Source organism: Vicia villosa, linkage group LG3 (assembly GCF_029867415.1).
Source record: "Vicia villosa cultivar HV-30 ecotype Madison, WI linkage group LG3, Vvil1.0, whole genome shotgun sequence".
NCBI lineage: Eukaryota > Viridiplantae > Streptophyta > Magnoliopsida > Fabales > Fabaceae > Vicia > Vicia villosa.
In genome coordinates this window covers 40,439,329-40,458,025 of record NC_081182.1, presented here as the reverse complement: position 1 = coordinate 40,458,025, position 18,697 = coordinate 40,439,329, and the positions used below count along the sequence as shown (strand labels likewise).

Below are 18,697 nucleotides of genomic sequence, written 5' to 3'. Positions count from 1 at the left end.
TTAACATGAAGACTCTACAGGAAGAATTGAGTTCACATAGATCTATTTTCAATTTCATATGTATGCATCCTTGCCGATGTGAACCTATGTAAATTGCTCCTAATTACTATCTAGAAGGTCAAGTCATTTAATTTTGGACAGAATGAACAATTTTCTATTATAAAGATTCAGATTCTTATTCTTATGTTCGAACACGAAGAATTAACTTGCCACCCTTTTTTTTAGACATGCCACTCCCTTAATTTTTTTAATCCAATTTTATCCCTGTTAAAAAAATGTTGAAAACAAAGAATTTCTGAAGCAAATTTTTGGTATGCACCACAAAATTTCCAGTACTAAGTACCGGAAATTCAGTTAATTTGAAATTTCTGATACACCATACTGGAAATTTAGTTTATTTGAAATTTTCGATATACCAGAATTTTGAAATTTTAGGTATATCGAAATTTTGAAATTTCTGGTATACCATAAATTTCAAATAAACTAAATTTCCAGTATGTTTCAATTTTTTGTTTTTTAAACGGTTGAGATTTTGCCGACACTTTTGAAGGGTCATTATTGCACCGATACATTTGTGTGGTCTAGAATGCACCACCATTTGTATAAATAGGGATCTTAGAGTTATCGGATAACACATCATTTCAATAAAATGCCTCTTCCTCAGTATTTTATTAATGTAGAAGTGTATTTCAATGGCCACAACCCTGCTATTCAAACCAAGATTTCAGATGGGTTTGAATCCTTTGCCACCTTGAAATAAACGTTGAACAATTTACTGTCTGACTCTGATAATAGAAGGGTGACAAAGATCGAGTTTCAGGAGGACTGGATTGATACAAATGGAAGGGTAAGAATACAATTTAATCGAGTTGAAGAATGATGAATATGTGAAGGCCATGTAGAAATCATTTCGCTGTAGGATAACTAAAGGTCCGATCGAATTGGATGCGCAGATCCAAAGATCTGTTGACAACATAATGAAGTGTCTGATTCGTCCAGAGTCTTCCGGTAATGCCTAGATTTTCATGTTTCGGAGTACTATTTATGTTTGCTTGTTATTTGTCATTTGATGTTTGTTAACCATTTTTGTTTGTTATTTGTCATTTGATGTTCGTTATCTACTCGAAACATGTACTAGCAAAAAAGATTATGCAATAAAAAAGATGTTCACACATAAGATATACAAATAATACAATGATAACAAAATAAATCTACATAGGTCCTCCACGAGCAACATCCGCCAACCTAACTAAAATACCGTGGACCTCACCATCAGGGTTCACCAGACCCATGAGGCTATCCAAGTGATCTGCGATGTACTGTAGGTGGCTGTCCTGGTCACCAGCGGGAGGTGGAGGTGGAGGTGGTGGTGGTGGTGAAGAAGCCCTGGTACCTGAAGGCCTTGAAGCATCAGATGCTGCGGCAGATTGGGGGCTGACCCTAGAGTGTGACACACTGAGGAACCACTCAAGGTATCCATCCTGACACTGTCCAGGCTGTTGAACCACAACGGCTGTATCCATGATCTCACGGGGGAGCTAAGGATGTGACTCTAAAACCAGCGATTAATGCCACCAGCTAGAGCCTCTGGGACGGCCGTGGGATGCCCTGTATATAACCAAACTGACGTAGACACCTCTCAGGCAAGTTTCTAGCCACATGGCTCTCCCATATGACATACCCTGAATATAAAGAAAATACATCAAAAGGAAGATGCTCGCGGTGACCTGTATACGGTGTTCATATGACATCATCCAGTGTCAGAGCATCCAGCCTCCGCCTGTACTCCATCAAGGGTCCGTCTCCTAGAAGGGTCTGTCTGGCCTTCCACCTCCTCGCACAAGGGTCAGCAGCCGCACAACGCTGGATATTCCTCTCACAGATATGAGGGAAGTGCTCGTAGATCCAACACTGCGTAAATAAAAATAATCAAGCCCAGGTAAAATATAATAAAACACAAAAAACCATGTAAAAAATTATAACATACCTGTAACAAGCTCAGGTAACCAGCAAGCTGTCTGGTGTCAGGACGAGATGCAGCATCAAGCGCCGTGTATAGCATCGTCAAAGCAGTCACTCCCCAAGCCCAACACGGGGTCTCAAGGTCGCTGAAGAGAGTAAGATAACAGACATCTATATAAACTCCAGACTCGTCCGCAAAGAGAGTACATGCCACTAGATGTAACATGTACGCCCTAGCGGCATCCTGGTACCTCTCTACATCGACAAGCTGCTGATAAACCTTCCTCAACCAAGACATCCTGAGGTGAAAATCCTGAGTGTCACCAAACTCCTTGAGCACAGCCAGCTCATCAACCTCTAACGCATCCATCACCATGTGCACCGCCGTCGCCTGGTCCCTATGAACTGGTGTAAAAAATGTACCAGCTATCGGAAGGTGAAACAGGGAATGCACATCATCCAGAGTCACCGTCATCTCCCCGAATGGAAGATGGAATGATGATGTCTCCGGGTGCTATATCTCTACAAAAGCTGATAATAGAGGGGCGTCCAACATCGTCAGGGAGCATCCAGTAAAGTCCAACAAATGGAACTCCTGAACTATCCTCGCCACCTCCTCAGGCATCGGTCTCTCGGGGAAGTTCTTCAACTTCCCCCCGTGAGAAGTGACCTTCAGCACTGAACGCTCCTGTAACACAAAAAATACAATTAAAAAAGTACAATTAAAACACAATAGTATAAATCAATTTGCATAATAAAAACTAAGCAATGTTACATACCTCGCCTTGCCATATCCTAAAAGCGACATGGTCAGCATATCCTGTCAAAATGGACCTGTCAGAAGGTCCTCCTGGAAAAGCCTCAATAGTGTGTACGGATGGCCCTGTAGATGCACCTGTGATGGTGTCTGTATCATGCACTACTCGCTCCTCAACAACCCCCTCACCAGCCACAGTCACCCGCTCCTCAACTCTAGCCACATCCTCATCAGCAACAGGTACCTGATCCTCAACTCTAGGCACCCCCTCATCAGCAACCCCCTCCCCATCAATAGCCACCGACTCCCGAATAACAATCTCTGGCACAATCTCTGCAACCTCATTGTGATGCACTTGCTTTCCTTCAGGTCTTATATCTTGTTATTTACATGACACGTCTAATTTTTGAATCATTGACTAAGGTGTTAGTTATCACATCTGCAGTTCTATTTAGCAAGAATCATTTGTCAACGATTTTTTTGATATATTTGTCAACGAAATTTAACGACAAGTAAAGCTGAATATAAATTAAATACAAGAGAGAAAAAATAAAAACGGTACTGTATAGGATTCATTGGAGAGTTGTGTTGTAAACAATAAATACATGAGAGTGAAAGTAAAAACAATATTATAGAGAATCAATGTAAGGGTTGTAAATAATTCGCTCATACTCGTATTTGTTTCTGTTCGTACCATTAAGCATTTCCCTTACCACATATGTTTATCTATTAATTTTTTAAAGTTTATTTTATGAAACAAAACCTAGTGTCAGTTTGATAAATGAAGACTTAATGTATGTTCAAAATGTAGGTAATGTTATTTTTTCACCCAACTCACACCTTACCAATGTCTTGCATTCTCATGATTTCAAATTGAATTTGATATTAATTCATAAGCTTTGTAAAACATTGTTATTTACTCTCAAGTTTTACGATGACAAGTGTATAATATTGCCAATAGGGGAACTATATAGGCTCCCCGAAGATGATTGATTAACGTGAGAAAATAGATGAACTATATAGGTTAATGATGGATGAATTTGTCCAAGATACCACTTCTTCTTCTTCTGTTAATAGAAATATTGTGTCATTTAATGATGTAGGCAACCCTTAAGTGTTCACAGTATTTCTTTTCTTATTTAGAGCAAATGTGTGAGAGTGGGAAGACTGCACTCTTCTTGCAATCGTGGCAGAAACAACTATTTCTCATCCCTTGAATGATTTTGTGCATGCCACGTATCACACCAGTTGAATCAACATAAAACATGGTTTAGTTATGGCGGCTAGGCCTAAACCCAATAAGGCATCTTCTCATGTCTTTTGGGCGACTTATGGCCTGAATAAGGGGGCTCGTTCAATATTGGTGCAAGTGTCTCGGTTTGTGTCCTTTTTGACTATTTCTTCTAGGCCCTAATAAAATTAACTTAGTCCACAATCTTTCAAGTTCGACGCCTTAAAAATGGCAAATTGATTAACTCCGACGTGTGATGCCTTAGAGAAACTCGTCGGCCAAGTATTTGGGATTATTCATCCAAATGAAATTAGGACGAATCCTTAAGCAAGCTTGGAGAGATTCCCTCAAATAATGCTTGAGGCGAGCCTCCAAGTGGAACGTTGAGGGCGAGTCTTTCAAATGGAGTTTGGAGCGAGTCCCTTAAGTGAAGCATGGGACGAGTCCCTCAAGCGTCACCAACAATGACACATGCAACGTTAAATACTTATAATGATGGAGTTGCCCTTGGAAGACAAAATGACTAGGAGAGATTCCCTCAAATAATGCTTGAGGCGAGCCTCCAAATGGAGCGTTGAGGGCGAGTCTTTCAAATGGAGTTTGGAGCGAGTCCCTTAAGTGAAGTTTGGGACGAGTCTCTCATGCGTCACCAACAAGGACACATGCAACATTAAATACTTATAATGATGTAGTTGTCCTGGGAAGACAAAATGACTTGGAACTTGCACACGTCAGAGATGTGGGGAAACCTCACAACAACTATTGGTGTGTCTAATAAGGGGTTATTATATTTTTTTTGGCTTTTCACCACCAGTATAGTCTGGTTCGGGGATCAGTTTTGGCATCAAGTGATTATAGCCCCCTCCCGATTGCAGTTGTGGGGGATCCAACCGTGATTCTCCTTACCAAGTCCAACCCCAATCACTAGTAAACCAACTAACGATTGGTAATAAGGGGTTATTATTGCCTACTAGTTTTTGATTCTATAAAAAAGACAACTCTATCTCATTTTCAAACATGCTATTAAATTCTCCTTTCTTAGTGTAAGTTGTTCATCTTCTCCAACTCAATGTTCTCATCTCTACTCGTCTACAGGTACAACACATTTTCTTAGTGTAAGTTGTTCATCTTCTTCAACTCAATGTTCTCCTCTCTACTCGCCTACAAGTTCAACGCCTTCTTCCCTTTCTTCACCTTTTTCTAATTTTAATACGACGATTATTAAGGATTCAGATGAGAGTGACAAGGTGATAGAACCCTCCAGTAGTAGAGAATGGACAAAGTTGTATTTACATTATATGAAGAACATCGAGCGAGTTGATAGAACAACCAACTATATGCTTTTAGAAATGAGGATACTTGAGAGTTATGATAACACCTTTGATTCTAGCTGCAATAATGACTCTCTTTCTTCCTCTTCTTTACTAAAAAAACTCTAAATATTCAATGACGGGCAACATTCCCAAATAATCAACGGCGGCCAAGACTCTAAACTAGGGGTGGCAAAACGGGCCGGGGCCCGCCGGGCCGCCCGCGCACCCGCCAAAAATTGGCGGGTTGGGTTGGGATTTTAGGCTCGCCGCTCGATAAAGCCCGCCCCGCCAAAACCCGCCGCCCGCCAAAACCCGCCGCCCGCCATACCCGCCCCGCCGAAGCCCGCCGCTCGCTAAAACCCGCTCCTCCTTCAAAACCCACTCTTTTTTTAGTTAATTCTAGTAATTGCAATTCTTGATGGTTTATTTTATACATTTATTTATAAATATATGTAATATTTTTTAGAGTAAATTTGTTAAAAAATTACTTTTATAAAAAATTGTTTTAAAAAATAAATGAAAAGTTTAATTAAAAGGTAAAAGAAAGCATATTAATCTATTAAAAAATATAAATAAAAATAGGCGGGTAAGCCCGCTGCCCGCCAACCCGCCATCTTGGCGGGGCGGGCATGATTTTGATGCCCATTTTACTTGGCGGGCATGCCCGCCCCGCTCGTTTTTTGGCGGGCATAAGGCGGGGCGGGCGGCGGGCGGGGCGGGCGGCCCGTTTTGCCACCCCTACTCTAAACCATATAGAAAGACTTCGAGACCCACTATACTCTCACACGAGTATCTTACTAGTTCTCATAAAAAAAATAATAATAATAAATGACTACCGAATATAAGTATTGTTCTAAGAACAGTGCCGGTAAAGTAGTTAGTTATAAAGAAAAACGCCAGCAAGTAAAATTTAAAACGCGCAATACCTTTTTCTTCCTACACTTGAATAAGACAAAAATGAAGAAACTGAAAAAAGTGATCATAGCCTAATCAACCTGGAGAAGAACAAAGATGCCAGAAAAAAAAAACTGTAAAAGGGAATAAGAGAGTAAGCAAAAAAATAAAGTGAAGAAGTGAAATTGAATAAAATCATTCCCTCCTTCCCTGTGTAACCGTCTCACCGACGATCCACCGTACAAGGAGGAAACCACCGTTCACCAGATCTCACTATGAACGATTTCGACGGTTTATTAGGCACTGATTTCAAGTTGAAACAACAATCGGCGCCAATGTCATCCAAAGGATCTTTACATTTCACCAAAACTTCCCGATCCTCTCGCTCTCCCAATCAAGATTCCGCTCTCTTCTCCGATCTCTTCAATGTCGATTCCATCTCTCGAACCTCCAGCTCCGGTTTCGCTTCACATTCCGTCAACTCCCCTGTATTCGATGATAACAGGCTCTCACACCGCGACGGAAGGACCGCCGCGTTTGATGATCTTCTCGGTAGATTCGGTAAAACCGTCAAGAATGAGAATGGCGCGGATGATTTTGATGATCCGATCTCTGGATTTGGGAACAGTAAGCTCTCCTCCCGTCAAAGGTGTGGCGACTGTGCGTATCTTCTTATCATACCTTGTTTTTATTGTACTCTACATACATGATGAAGTGCATTGCGGTTTCGAAGATAGTTTATTTATTTGTATTGTTTTGCTTGCAATTGAAGTAACAGTAGCAATTAGCAAAGGAGCTTGTGAATGTTGTGTAGTAAGACCTGAGGTTGTGGTTTATGGATCAGTAGTAAAGCTTGTAAAAATAACATGTCCAACTGTTTGATTAGAACTATGGGAATGAGTGCGAAATGCTGAAAGTAACTGAAAAATCAACGAATGCCCTGCTTCTTAATCTTTCCCCTATTTTCCACAACAACAAAAAAATAGAGAAGCCAGCACAGGATTGATTATGTAACTGAATGTTCCAATGAAGGGTTTAAAAGCTTTTGGTAAAATATTGGTTAGTATATTGGCGAATCAAGGCATAATAGAATAATGATAGCCCGATAATTGTGTTTAAAACTTATATGGTAGAGACATATCATTGGTTATACCATGCACTCACTGTCTATCTGCTGGTTATCCTTGAATTTAAACAAAGAATCACAGGCCACCAATGTCATCAGTAGGTTATTGTCTGAAGGATTTCTTTTCACCTTCTAAAATTGATCTGTGTATGGTACTCAGAAGTAAGTATAATGGTACTTGCCGAGCATTAAGAATTGGTTTGGAGGGAAAGAGGATGCTTCTTTGCTTATTATTATGTATTTGTTTATTTTTGCAAAAATTGTATGTTTGGCTGTGAAGATTGCATGTTGTTTAGTAGATCTTTCAAGATTATGGGATATTTTATGCATTTTAAAATTATGATCTGTGGTTGTTTGTATCATATCAGTTTTTATGGTAATCTATGCAGTTTATATCGAAGCAGGCATACATCGTTTGAAAGATAACTGGTAGTTACGCTTGCCGATTTTATTCATTAAAGTAGACAACTAAAATAAATCTTGGAGGAGTTTGGATGGGTAGAGAGGCACCAATGAGCTGAGTTTCTTAGGTGATTTAATTTTTGCGCAACATTTTTGAATTGTTTCATCATTGTTGGACACCCTGGAGTCAAACAAGAGCATTTTAATACAAAAAATCCTGAGTGATTCCAATCACAATACCTTATACCTGAAATGATTATAACTTCCAGATTCTGACAATATCTTATGCCTGAAATCATTATGCTCAATTTTTTGTTTATTGCTGAAAAGTTCTTATTTCAGTAGAAGCAACTTTCGGGATGTCCTTAATACTTTTATTTTGCTGTGCATCTTTTGTTTGAGAAATAGATTAATTATTTCATCTAGTAGCTTATAAAACAGATCTATGGAGAAAGAAAATTATTATTGTTTTGCATTGATTTGTTTACTGCCCAAGATTTCTTATTTCAGCAGAAGCAACTTTTGGGATGTCCTTACTACTTTTTCTTTGCTGTGCATTCTTTATTTAAGAAATGGATTCCTTATTTCACCTGGTAGCTTATAAAACAGATCTATGGAGGAAGAAAGTTATTGTTGTTCTGCAATGATTTGTCTATTAGGAAACAGGAATTGAAAACATCCCCTCACGCCCAGGATTAGACAACTGGAGCGTGAAAATAAATGGTGGGTGGCCCGATAGCGGAAACCATAGAAGGTGGCCCACCGGATCTTAAATGAGGCTCTGATACCATGTTAAGAAGTGTGGTTAGGCCTAACCCAACCCTACAAAACCGGCTTGTAGGGTGAGGATTGCCCCCACTTATAAGGACATGTTCATGCCATATATTGTCCGATGTGGGACTCTTAACAATAAGCATCCCATTTTATAAAACAAACATGAAGAGGATGAGAATAGAGAATAACTGAAAAGGGATTATCCGATCCCTTATTTTTTATGTATTAGTTGATCTGTTGATGTATTGTAATATCTTTTTTTACATATCTTTTCATAACAGGCCCACTCCTGATACTGGTTCATCATCAGAATCTACTTTCAGTGCATCTAAAACAGCCTTCAATACAACAGAAGACCCTTTCAAAATATTTGAATCAGCTTCTGCTCCAACTGGTTCATCCTCAGGCCACTTCACAGACCCATTAGAAGAAATTAGTAAATTTACTAGTTCTAGAAGCACAAAAACTGATAGTTCATCAAAATTTAATGGTGGAGTATATGATGATACTAATCTCTTTGATGGACTTAGAAATTCAGTACCTGCATTTTCATCAGAGAGGACCTGCAGGAATGGTACCAGTTCCCCCATGCCGAGTTCAAACACAAGTTCAAGTTGGACCAGAGATAAAGAATCATTTGAAAAATTGCATGTCAGGAGTCCTGATAGACAGACACATAACAAGATTCCTGTTGAACATGATCAGGAGATTTATCAAACTCCATATGACATGCCTACATATTCATCTGATTTGAATAAACCAGTAGTTGGCCAAAGGTCTACTTCCCCTTTTTATGTTAATGATGTTTTTAGACACGTCAATTCTCGGGTAGACATGTCTCCAAAATATGAAGAGAAGTATGTCTCAGATGATGATATATGGCTAACGGTATCAGAGGTTCCTCTTTCCACACAACCAACTTCTGCTCCACCACCTTCAATACCACCTCCTCCTCGACCAGTTCATATCCCCAAGTCAGAAACATGTTCACCAGCTTTTGCCAATGTCAGGAAAAACAACGGTTTTTCTTCTTTCTCAAATTCCACTCAATTTTCTCAGGATCCTAAATATGCTCCTGCTACAGCCAAGTTATCTTCTGCATCGCAATTTGATAAACTTAAAGATTTTGCCATGGGCACGAGTCACGATGATGATAATGAACGTGAAAATGGTGATCCTGATGAAGAGTTAGAGATGAACTCAACTGCTACATCTATGAAGGAGGCTATGGAGAGAGCTGAATCTAAATTTAGGCATGCAAAAGAAGTTAGGGGGAGAGAAAATACAAAACCTGCTCGAAGCAAAGAATCCATACATTCAGTGAAAGGTGACAGAGTTGTGCCAGAGGAGAGAGGCGGGTTAGACCATGAGCAGAAGCAAAAGGAGATGGAGGAAATGGAGCAAAGAAGAATTGAGAGGGAAAGGGAGGAGAAAAAAAGAGAGCAACAACGACTTGAGAGAGAAAGAGAAAAAGCAAGACAGGCTGTGGAAAGAGCTACTAGAGAAGCACGTGAAAGAGCAGCTGCTGAAGCTCGCCGAAGAGCTGAGAAGGCTGCAGTTGAGAAAGCTAATGCAGAAGCTAGAGTGCGTGCTGAAAGGGCCGCAGTTCAGAGGGTACAAGCTGAGGCCCGTGAAAGGGCTGCTGCTGAAGCAAAGGAAAGGGCAGAAAAGGCTGCTGCAGGGACAAAGGGGAGAGAAGCGCGAGAAAGACCTGCAGCTGCAAGGACTGAAGCTGAAACGCGAGTTAAAGTAGAACGTGCTGCTGTAGAAAGGGCTGCCGCAGAAGCCCGAGAAAGAGCTGCAGCTGCTGCAAGAATGTACCAGCAAAAAAAGGAAAATGATCTTGAATCGTTCTTCAGCATGAGCGGACGGGCCAACAGTGCTCCAAGACCTCCTAGATCTAGCTCTTCTGTGAGTACTAAGTATTGTTAAACGTTATTTATGCTAAAGTAGCTAGCTCTTGGGTTTGGTGCTTGGTCTCTTCCCCCATCATTTTTATCCGGAATGCAGCAACATATATTTAGCTAGTTGGTATTTTATTCTTTCCATTTTTTATTTTAAATGGATCTTAAATAAAATGGGAATATATAAAATTGACAAGTTTTAAAATTATTTCATATGTTTTAAATGAAAAAAGGTTGGCTGACATGCACCCTAGAGTCAACTTTTTCTATTTTAAAATATTTTTTTGGATCTCTCTACCATGGTTGTCAAACTCGCGGGTAGACTCGTAAACTCGTACGAGTTTACGAGTCTAGAAAGCATAAACGAGTAGACTCGCGCATAGAATCGTTTTTTGATAGACTCGAGTAAACTCAGGTAGACTCGCACAAACTCGTATAGACTCGCGAGTCTATTACGAGTTTACGATTCTATCAGTATTTTTTAATTTTTGTTTTTTTAAACGAAAAAAGGCCCGAATTCCCCAAAAGATTTTCTTTATTTTTTTAAAAACCCCTTATTTTGTTTTTCTTGTACCGGAATTAGAAAGCCTCTCTCATAGTCTCTTGTACGGTATTTCCATGGAGATATGACTCCAAAATTAAAGAGGTTTGCAATTCGTGTTCGAAGCTTAGCTTGTAGCTCATATGATTTTGAACGAAATTGGAGTTCCTTTGAAATGGTAATGAATTATTATTTGTTTGTTTATATATTTAATTTTTATTTTTTAGAAACATTGAGTTGAATTGTTATTTGCTTTGCAAGTTCATTCCAAGAGAAGAAATATGTTGCATAAAAAATAATTTAATTTATTTCATGTGCAATTTGAAATTGAAAAGTGTTGTTCTTTCATTTGAAGATATTCATTTAGATTATGAATGGATAATCGAAGATCCTAATGAAGAAGATATACAAATTGAATTTAATGTTGAGCAAGATGATGTTATTATTAATAATATTGTGGAAGCTGATGTTGTTGTTACTAATGTTGTGAAGTGGTGGTGGTGGAAATATTAAATTAGGTGGAAGTACTGGAACTTCAAGAGATCTAACATTGGCTAATGATTAAGAATATGTTTTATCTACGGTAGAGTTTGATGATGATACTCAAGATATCGATGAAGAAGATGGTGATGATATTGGTGGTGATGATTTTACTAGAGCTTTCGATGTTTGAAGTGATTAGCATATATGTTTTATGTTTTTTTTTTTGCTTTATGTAGTAGCCAATTGACAAGATATAAGTACTATAAGTCTTTAACTACATACTTTGCTATTTTTTTATTATCGATTTTGTTTACTAACAAGTTTGTTATGAAGTATGACATTTAAGTTTTAATTTTACAAGTTTAAGAATATAGGAGTGTGTCATATATGTGTCACTTACACATTTTTCAAAGTAATTTTTAATTTTCCATAGACTCGTACGAGTTTACGAGTCGAGTCTGCGAGTTGAGTCTACGGATCCTTTACGAGTCTGAGTAGACTCACGAGTTTGACAACCTTGCTCTCTACTCTCAGGATTCAAATTTCGATGCCCAGTTTCAGCCAGATGTAAGCCGGAAATCTACAAGCACGTCGTCGAACATAAAGAAGGCATCATCATCAAATAATATTGTTAATGATCTTTCCTCAATTTTCGGAGGTAGGATTGTGTGGCAATATATTGTTATTGATGTGAAAATTGCTTGTATTTTCTTGTCTCAATGCTTACTGGGCTCTTTCTATCCCTTTTCTTTTATGGTTTGAAGCTTCTTCCTCAGCTGGAGGATTTCAGGAAGTTGAAGGGGAAAGTGAAGAAAGACGAAAAGCCAGGTTTGAACGCCTTCAAAGGGCTCAGGAGCGTGCGGTATGTTTTGCTGAATTTTGTTCATTAATTTGTCTTCTTGATTGTTATTGATTGTAAAAGAAGGCAAACAATTTACAATTTTTGAATTAAATTGACATTGAGGTCATGTGGAAGTGATGGGGTAAAAAATAAAAGGGAGTTAGAAAAGGATAGAGAAAATAGTTCTCTCCTAATCTATCCATTCAATAATTCAAAGAAAAAAAAAGTTCTTTCTTATTTCTCTTTCATTTTTCCAGCTCTTTTCTTTAAGATTCTAACTGAAGTGTGTGCATTATTTAATAATCTTTTCAAATTATTTGTCTATCTTACTTGTAACATTGTCATGTTATACTAGACAATAGCATTGGCTGAGAAGAATCAACGGGACCTACAGACTCGAAGAGAGCAGGCTGAGAGACACGTAAGTAGTATATTTTTCTGCTTTCCTTTTTATTTGTGACTTGGTGGTTTCTGCTCATACACTTGCATTGTGCCCATTGTGTGTATAAAATACATATCTGTCATTGTGCCTATAGAAAAGCCATTTCTTTCATTCGTTTTCCCATGACATGTACAAATCAGGTAATTGTCCAACTTCCTGATTTCCAATTGAATTGTGTTTTTGCATCTCTTACTGAATTGTGTTTTCTTAAAAAGGAACATATCATTCACTCTCTTGCTTGCTATTATTTGTTTAAAAAAGGGATATCTTTATGTTGGATAGATGTGATTAGTTGGATGTTACTTCTAAGTTCTCCGTTAATTTGCATGGTTTTTAATGTCACGTGTTTCATTTCTACTATCTAATTTGATCTACCCATTGATTTCAGAGGTTTGCGGAAACACTAGATTTTGAAGTTAAACGCTGGGCTGCAGGAAAAGAGGGGAACTTGCGTGCTTTACTCTCCACGCTACAATATGTATGTACCAAGTACTTGGTATAAATTATAATGCCCAGGGTTTGTTGCCTTGTGCTGTCTCTTATTGTATTTTCTATAAAAAATTGCCCGGGCCAAATTTTAACATAAGGCATGCTGAATTTTTAATATTCTCTGGTTTGCCTCATTTAATCACCTCTTTTTAACCCATCTCTTTCATGAACGATGATCAGGTATTATGGCCTGAATGTGGTTGGCAAGCAGTTTCTTTGACTGATCTTATTACAGCCGCTACTGTTAAAAAGGCATATCGGAAAGCTACACTGTGCATTCATCCTGATAAAGTGCAGCAGAAGGGTGCCACTCTTCAACAGAAGTATATTGCAGAGAAGGTTTTTGATCTATTAAAGGTATTTGAGTCCTTTTTATTTATTGCTTTCTACGTGACAATATTACTTTTTTGGAAGTAGAATTCGGGTTTTTTTTTTTTTTTTTTTTTTTTAATAAGCAATTGTATATAAGATATCGCACTAGGGGTGCAACCCTTACAACAAGAACACCCTAAAGAGGTATTCTACAAAGCAATGGCAATTTGTACCATTCGTAAAAATTAAGTCTACTAGGAAACTCCTTACTACTAAACCATCTCCATGAAAAATACAATATGTTTGATATCACCTCGTCGAAGCAAAAGGTGCCGTTATCAAAAATGATTGTATTTCTCATTTTCCAAATGCACCAAATTAGAGTTATCCATATCGTGTTTAGGATAACTTTAACATTGGTGTTCCTCACCTTTTCTTGTAAACTCCCGAAACTCTTGAAATCCTCCATAGAAAGAATCACATCATCACCCAACCACATATAGATTCTATTCCACACCTCCTTTGTGACAAGTAGAATTCGGGTTAGTGGTGTCAGATTTTTTTTTTTTAAAACTGAATTGAAAAGGTTGACTGGCTTGCATGGGAGTTTGTGCTAAGATTAGATTATTTATTATGTCCAGAATACTACATTGCATTCATTCTTGCCTTAAATCTTGATAATTAATAACAGGAGGCATGGAATAAGTTTAACTCAGAGGAGCTTTTTTAATCTCTGATACACTTTACAACTTCAGGGTAAGTTGCACTTTGCACAACTGATTCCTTTTGGGGGGACAACAGCGCTATTTCAGCTACCTCCATCATTACCTAATTGATTTAATGTTGCATCAATGGTGAAAAATTGATGTTGTCTGGCGTAAGGATAGCCAAAGGTTACACTTGGGTGGGGGTGTTGGGTTTATACGGATGCTTAAGAAGGTTGCATATTTTGTCGTAAAATATCTTTTTGTGGGCATCTGTCAATCTAAATGTATATTACACCCACTTGTAAATTGACATTACAATGTGGGAACATTCTAGTGTAATTGAGCTTAAGTTCCACGGACCTTATTTGTACAAGCTTCTAAATTTCGTAATAGCATGTCCGGTTTCTAATTTAGATTCCCAAAATTACGGCTTAAACAACAATTATAAGAGAAAAGCTTTTGCCCAAATCATAATTTAAAGTTTAATAAACAAAAAAAATCAAATGAATATAAATTTTTTTGTAGTATCTACTGGATTTCATTGCACTGTGTTCAGCTGCTAGTTTATCTGGGGCTAGGACTAAGTTCAGTTATGTCCAGCTAGTTTACCTATGAGTCTACGACTATATTAGTTCTGGAGAAGTATACATTTATTTAGTTACAAGCAAGTTGGAACATTCTAAGAAAAATATAGTATTGACATTGCATTACTCAATATACAATACAGTACAATTATATACAAACCACCCCCACCCCCACCCCCACCCCCACTGTCTACAGCAGCTTATTCTAAGAAAAATGTAATATTGACACTGCATTCCTCTATATATAACACAATACAATTATATACAAACCACCACTACCACTGCATACGGCAGCTTTTCCAATCTGCAAGCCGAGGAGGCAGTAGATGTTGCTTGAGTTAAGATTCAATATTCAGGAACTGAATGCCTTGTAAGTCTTTAGGTCATTCGCAATACTGGCGATTGAGCCAAGAGCAGCCACAGCTGATGCGATAAAGCATAAAAGACTTATGATTTCCATCACAATCCATTTAGAACTCCATTTTGGGATCTGCTTCTGCACAATATACATCTCCACTGGAAAAAAAACTGTTAAAGGCCAAAACCCCACTGCTCCAAGAAATCCCAGAACGTCATTAAAGAAAGGAATCAGCATTGCAACAAAAGTAGTTACGATTACAAATATTGTCCTCCAAACTATTCTAAATAGATTTAAATTGTACCCACTGAAAATTTTGTGTTCCACTTTTGTTTGGGGCCATTTTTTTGCTGCCCCTTTCTCTATGAAGGCAAAGACAGGTTGAACATATACTTGGTATGCTCCAACAAGGTGAATTATTACGGCGATATTTGCTACATCGATGACCCAAGATGGATTGTACATACCAAATCCAGTGAGCAAATTCCCTGGTGCTTGTTCTCCAAATGCAGCATAGCCCATGCAGCCACAAAGCATATAAAATGATGTAGTCACTGCAACACTTAAAACTGTCGCCGCCTTCATTGTTTTTACTTCGGATGGTGGATTTCTTATGGTATCCTGTGTAGTAAAAATGTTTGTATAATACTCAGTTGCTGTCACCATATTATGTTGTTTTTCTTAGGCTATATTTTTTCAAAAAATATAGGAAAATATTTGACATTTTTTGAAAAAATGGTTTTGTTTATAATGATAAAAGAGTCATTATCATTACTAAATTTTTAATTTTCAGAATACTATAACAACCTAAAAGATATTTGGAAAATTTATATAAACCCTTCAAAACCCTTCAAAACCCTCCTTCAATACAATTTTTGAGTTCCCCCATTTTATGGGGTTTTTGGTGTTATGAATAAACTCAAACCCTCCAAAACTCTCCTACCCAAATTTTTTTTATCCTTTTCACTCAATTCTTCCTATTTTTTAAAGCCCTCCCCTCCCTTCCCCTTCAAACTCCCAAACATAGCCTTAATGTTTAGATAACAATAAAGAAAAAGGCATTTATACATACCTGAATTTCAATGAGAATTTGAGAGTAGGAATAAGCAAATGCTATGTTACCAATAGCTTGGAAAATTCCCCATACTTTTTTTGTTGTTGACACAATTTCAGCGCCACCTCCAGTGAGAGTACCCTTGACGGTACCGTTTGCTGTTTAAGAATCAGTTATAAACAAAAAACATAAGTCATTCAGCGCCACCTACAGATTGTTTATGTTTAGTCTATAAAACGATAGGAATGTGACCTGCAACTTGGGCGGTTACGAGAAAGACGCCGATTATGGAATATACGAAAGACATAACTGCTGCTATTACTGAGAGCCACCATGTTTCATGAAACTCTGGAATTTGAGAAACGAAAATTTCTAAAATTCCAAATCCGATCATGTATGGGTTCGTTGAAAAGCTACATGCATCTTTTCCTCCTGATTTATGGAGACACCTAGATCTTTTCATTTCCCTGTCACCCAAAAATCAGTTTTAAATTTTAAAATAAAATCCATCAACACTAATCTAGTTAGATAATCCTATCAATAAAACAAATAAGACATAATTCTGTTATTCCAGCTCAATTGTAGCTGCAAAAACATATAAAAATTCTTCAACTTTCTCTCTTTAAACCCCAATTTTACATTCCACAAAATCTTGTTTCATAGTTATATATGATATGATTTAACTCACATCATGCTAATGGGAGCTGCAATTGAGTATCCTATTGCACTGCCATACAGATATAAATACTGAATTGTTCCACAAACTTTGTACTGGATCCCGCCTGCAAAATACGTTTCAAATGATAATTTTGTTATAGAATGTGACCAAATAGTATGCATTGAATTTCAAATGTTTATCTCCTAGAACTCAAATATATTTAGTTCAAATTTAAATCAAATGAAGTATTTGAATGTGTCTATATATGTTACCAAGAATGTTACGAACTGCGTCGACAAACGTATAGCTTCTCTTTCCATAAATGGGATCGCCATAACGATAACATTCAGCTAGCATTGATGAAGTATACAGAGTGACTAAGCTGAAAAGGATCATCGCGATAGGACCAGCAATCCAACCTAATTGTGCTACCGCCCATGCTAAAGATAGTACTCCCGATCCTATCACGGCTGTTATTATATGAGAGCTTGTCGTCCAAATGGTTCCTGTTTCATATATATACAAAAAAAAAAAGTGTAAATTTAAAATTCATATTATATCAGAGCTTTATATATTCATCTCTAACAAATTTTCAAATGTAGTTGATTCTATGAAGACAAGAAATTGACACCAAAGTTGGCATAATAATGACGTCATGCAATTGACACAAAAACACATTTTGTGTATCATCAAAAACAATGACAAAAACGACGAACATAAAACCATACAACTAAATGAATTAATTTGTGCCTGTTCTTTTAGGACGGCCATCGTCGTCGAAGTATTTAGGATCGAGTTCTGAAGAGACACCATCTACGTAATGGCTCGGGTTTGCTTCGGGGTCTTCTTTAAACATAATTTATGGAGAAGATTATACAACAAAGTGCTAATACAATAGTTGAAAGAATATTGATTGATAATGTTCAAGAAAGATAATCTTGTTTTGCTCTTGCCAACAATGGGGTTACGTTCATAAACCTCAGAACATACAAACTATAAAAAGCTTGGTTTGAATAAGAAAATGCACGACGTGAGTTACACTATATTGGCACATATAAGGTGCAATGGTTGGGAATGGTTGGTATTTGCCGGGGCTTCAATGCGAATTTCGAAAAAAGTATATTTGTGGTGACAAGATATTTAATAGAAGAAGAAAAAAATGACCAATGAAAAGTTACAAAATCTATCTATTTATGTATTCAAATAAAAACAAAAGTGTAATCGACTGCTCTCTAATTAAAAATTATAAAAGAAAAAAAAATCACGGAGCAACTTACCAGCAGCCCCACTTTCATAAAATTATTCATTAAAACACTTCATAAAAAGAAAGAAAAAGAATTGTACATAATAATGAGTGATTCCGTTTGATTAAGTTTGAATTTCTTCAATTTCAAAATAAGGTGGTACTCGTCCTCGATAATTTAAAATATTAATTATTTAATTAATACATTGATATTTGGTTTGTATTTTCTTACTTAAACTATTTAAAATTTATATTTGAATATTTTATAAATTGTTTTAATTAATGTTTGTTTGACTATTTAAATTTTAAACAGTCGATTCAGATGTGGGGATGAAACGGGGCGAAGATACTCGAACCCGTTTAAGGTGGAATTTTGGTTTAATTATTTATCCCCTTTGCATTTAGAAGAAAGGTAAAATCCGTCCCCGCTTCACCCGTTGTCATGCCTAGTGATAAGGAATCTCTCTCTCTCTCTCTCTCTCTCTCTCTCTCTCTCTCTCTCTCTCTCTCTCTCTCTCTCTCTCTCTCTCTCTCTCTCTCTCTCTCTCTCTCTCTCTCTCTCTCTCTCTCTCTCTCTCTCTCTTTTCTACTAAAAAAATCTGACCTGGAATGCTATTGATAT

The 18,697-nt window shown here is 37.4% G+C and overlaps 3 protein-coding genes across 5 annotated transcripts; 1 reads left to right on the top strand and 2 right to left on the bottom strand.

Moving 5' to 3' along the window:
* Window positions 1–1,740: 1,740 nt before the first annotated feature.
* LOC131657923 (protein MAIN-LIKE 1-like) lies at window positions 1,741–2,437 on the bottom strand. The gene is made up of 2 exons (XM_058927270.1): window positions 1,988–2,437; window positions 1,741–1,911 (listed from the first exon to the last, which is right to left on the bottom strand). Exons 1-2 carry the CDS (start codon window positions 2,435–2,437, stop codon window positions 1,741–1,743), a joined length of 621 nt encoding a protein of 206 aa, XP_058783253.1.
* Window positions 2,438–6,193: 3,756 nt separating this feature from the next.
* LOC131661089 (auxilin-related protein 2-like) lies at window positions 6,194–14,591 on the top strand. 2 transcript variants are annotated; one of them, XM_058930502.1, is made up of 8 exons: window positions 6,194–6,806; window positions 8,741–10,370; window positions 11,922–12,045; window positions 12,152–12,249; window positions 12,584–12,649; window positions 13,059–13,148; window positions 13,340–13,516; window positions 14,227–14,591. In XM_058930502.1, exons 1-8 carry the CDS (start codon window positions 6,433–6,435, stop codon window positions 14,305–14,307), a joined length of 2,640 nt encoding a protein of 879 aa, XP_058786485.1. In that variant the 5' UTR covers window positions 6,194–6,432; the 3' UTR covers window positions 14,308–14,591. The 2 variants fall into 2 exon arrangements, with proteins under 2 accessions (XP_058786485.1, XP_058786486.1); XM_058930503.1 differs by having other exon boundaries at window positions 14,163–14,591.
* Window positions 14,592–14,940: 349 nt separating this feature from the next.
* On the bottom strand, window positions 14,941–17,921 carry LOC131661090 (amino acid permease 3-like). Of its 2 annotated transcripts, none has more exons than XM_058930504.1 (6): window positions 17,583–17,921; window positions 17,105–17,338; window positions 16,863–16,956; window positions 16,427–16,641; window positions 16,193–16,332; window positions 14,941–15,741 (listed from the first exon to the last, which is right to left on the bottom strand). In XM_058930504.1, exons 1-6 carry the CDS (start codon window positions 17,686–17,688, stop codon window positions 15,115–15,117), a joined length of 1,416 nt encoding a protein of 471 aa, XP_058786487.1. In that variant the 5' UTR covers window positions 17,689–17,921; the 3' UTR covers window positions 14,941–15,114. The 2 variants fall into 2 exon arrangements, with proteins under 2 accessions (XP_058786487.1, XP_058786488.1); XM_058930505.1 differs by having other exon boundaries at window positions 17,561–17,690.
* Between the last annotated feature and the right edge of the window lie 776 nt (window positions 17,922–18,697).

Excerpts from the sequence above, each read along its gene's own strand:
- LOC131657923 (XM_058927270.1), bottom strand. The coding sequence starts at position 2,437 with ATGACGGTGACTCTGGATGATGTGCATTCCCTGTTTCACCTTCCGATA. Across the intron at positions 1,912-1,987 it reads GTTACCTGAGCTTGTTACAG|TGTTGGATCTACGAGCACTT; the intron begins GTATGTTATAAT and ends TTATTTACGCAG.
- LOC131661089 (XM_058930502.1), top strand. The coding sequence starts at position 6,433 with ATGAACGATTTCGACGGTTTATTAGGCACTGATTTCAAGTTGAAACAA. Across the intron at positions 13,149-13,339 it reads TACTCTCCACGCTACAATAT|GTATTATGGCCTGAATGTGG; the intron begins GTATGTACCAAG and ends AACGATGATCAG. Across the intron at positions 13,517-14,226 it reads AGGTTTTTGATCTATTAAAG|GGTAAGTTGCACTTTGCACA; the intron begins GTATTTGAGTCC and ends TTACAACTTCAG.
- LOC131661090 (XM_058930504.1), bottom strand. The coding sequence starts at position 17,688 with ATGTTTAAAGAAGACCCCGAAGCAAACCCGAGCCATTACGTAGATGGT. Across the intron at positions 17,339-17,582 it reads TGGCCGTCCTAAAAGAACAG|GAACCATTTGGACGACAAGC; the intron begins GCACAAATTAAT and ends TATATGAAACAG. Across the intron at positions 16,642-16,862 it reads GCAGCTCCCATTAGCATGAT|GGAAATGAAAAGATCTAGGT; the intron begins GTGAGTTAAATC and ends TTTGGGTGACAG.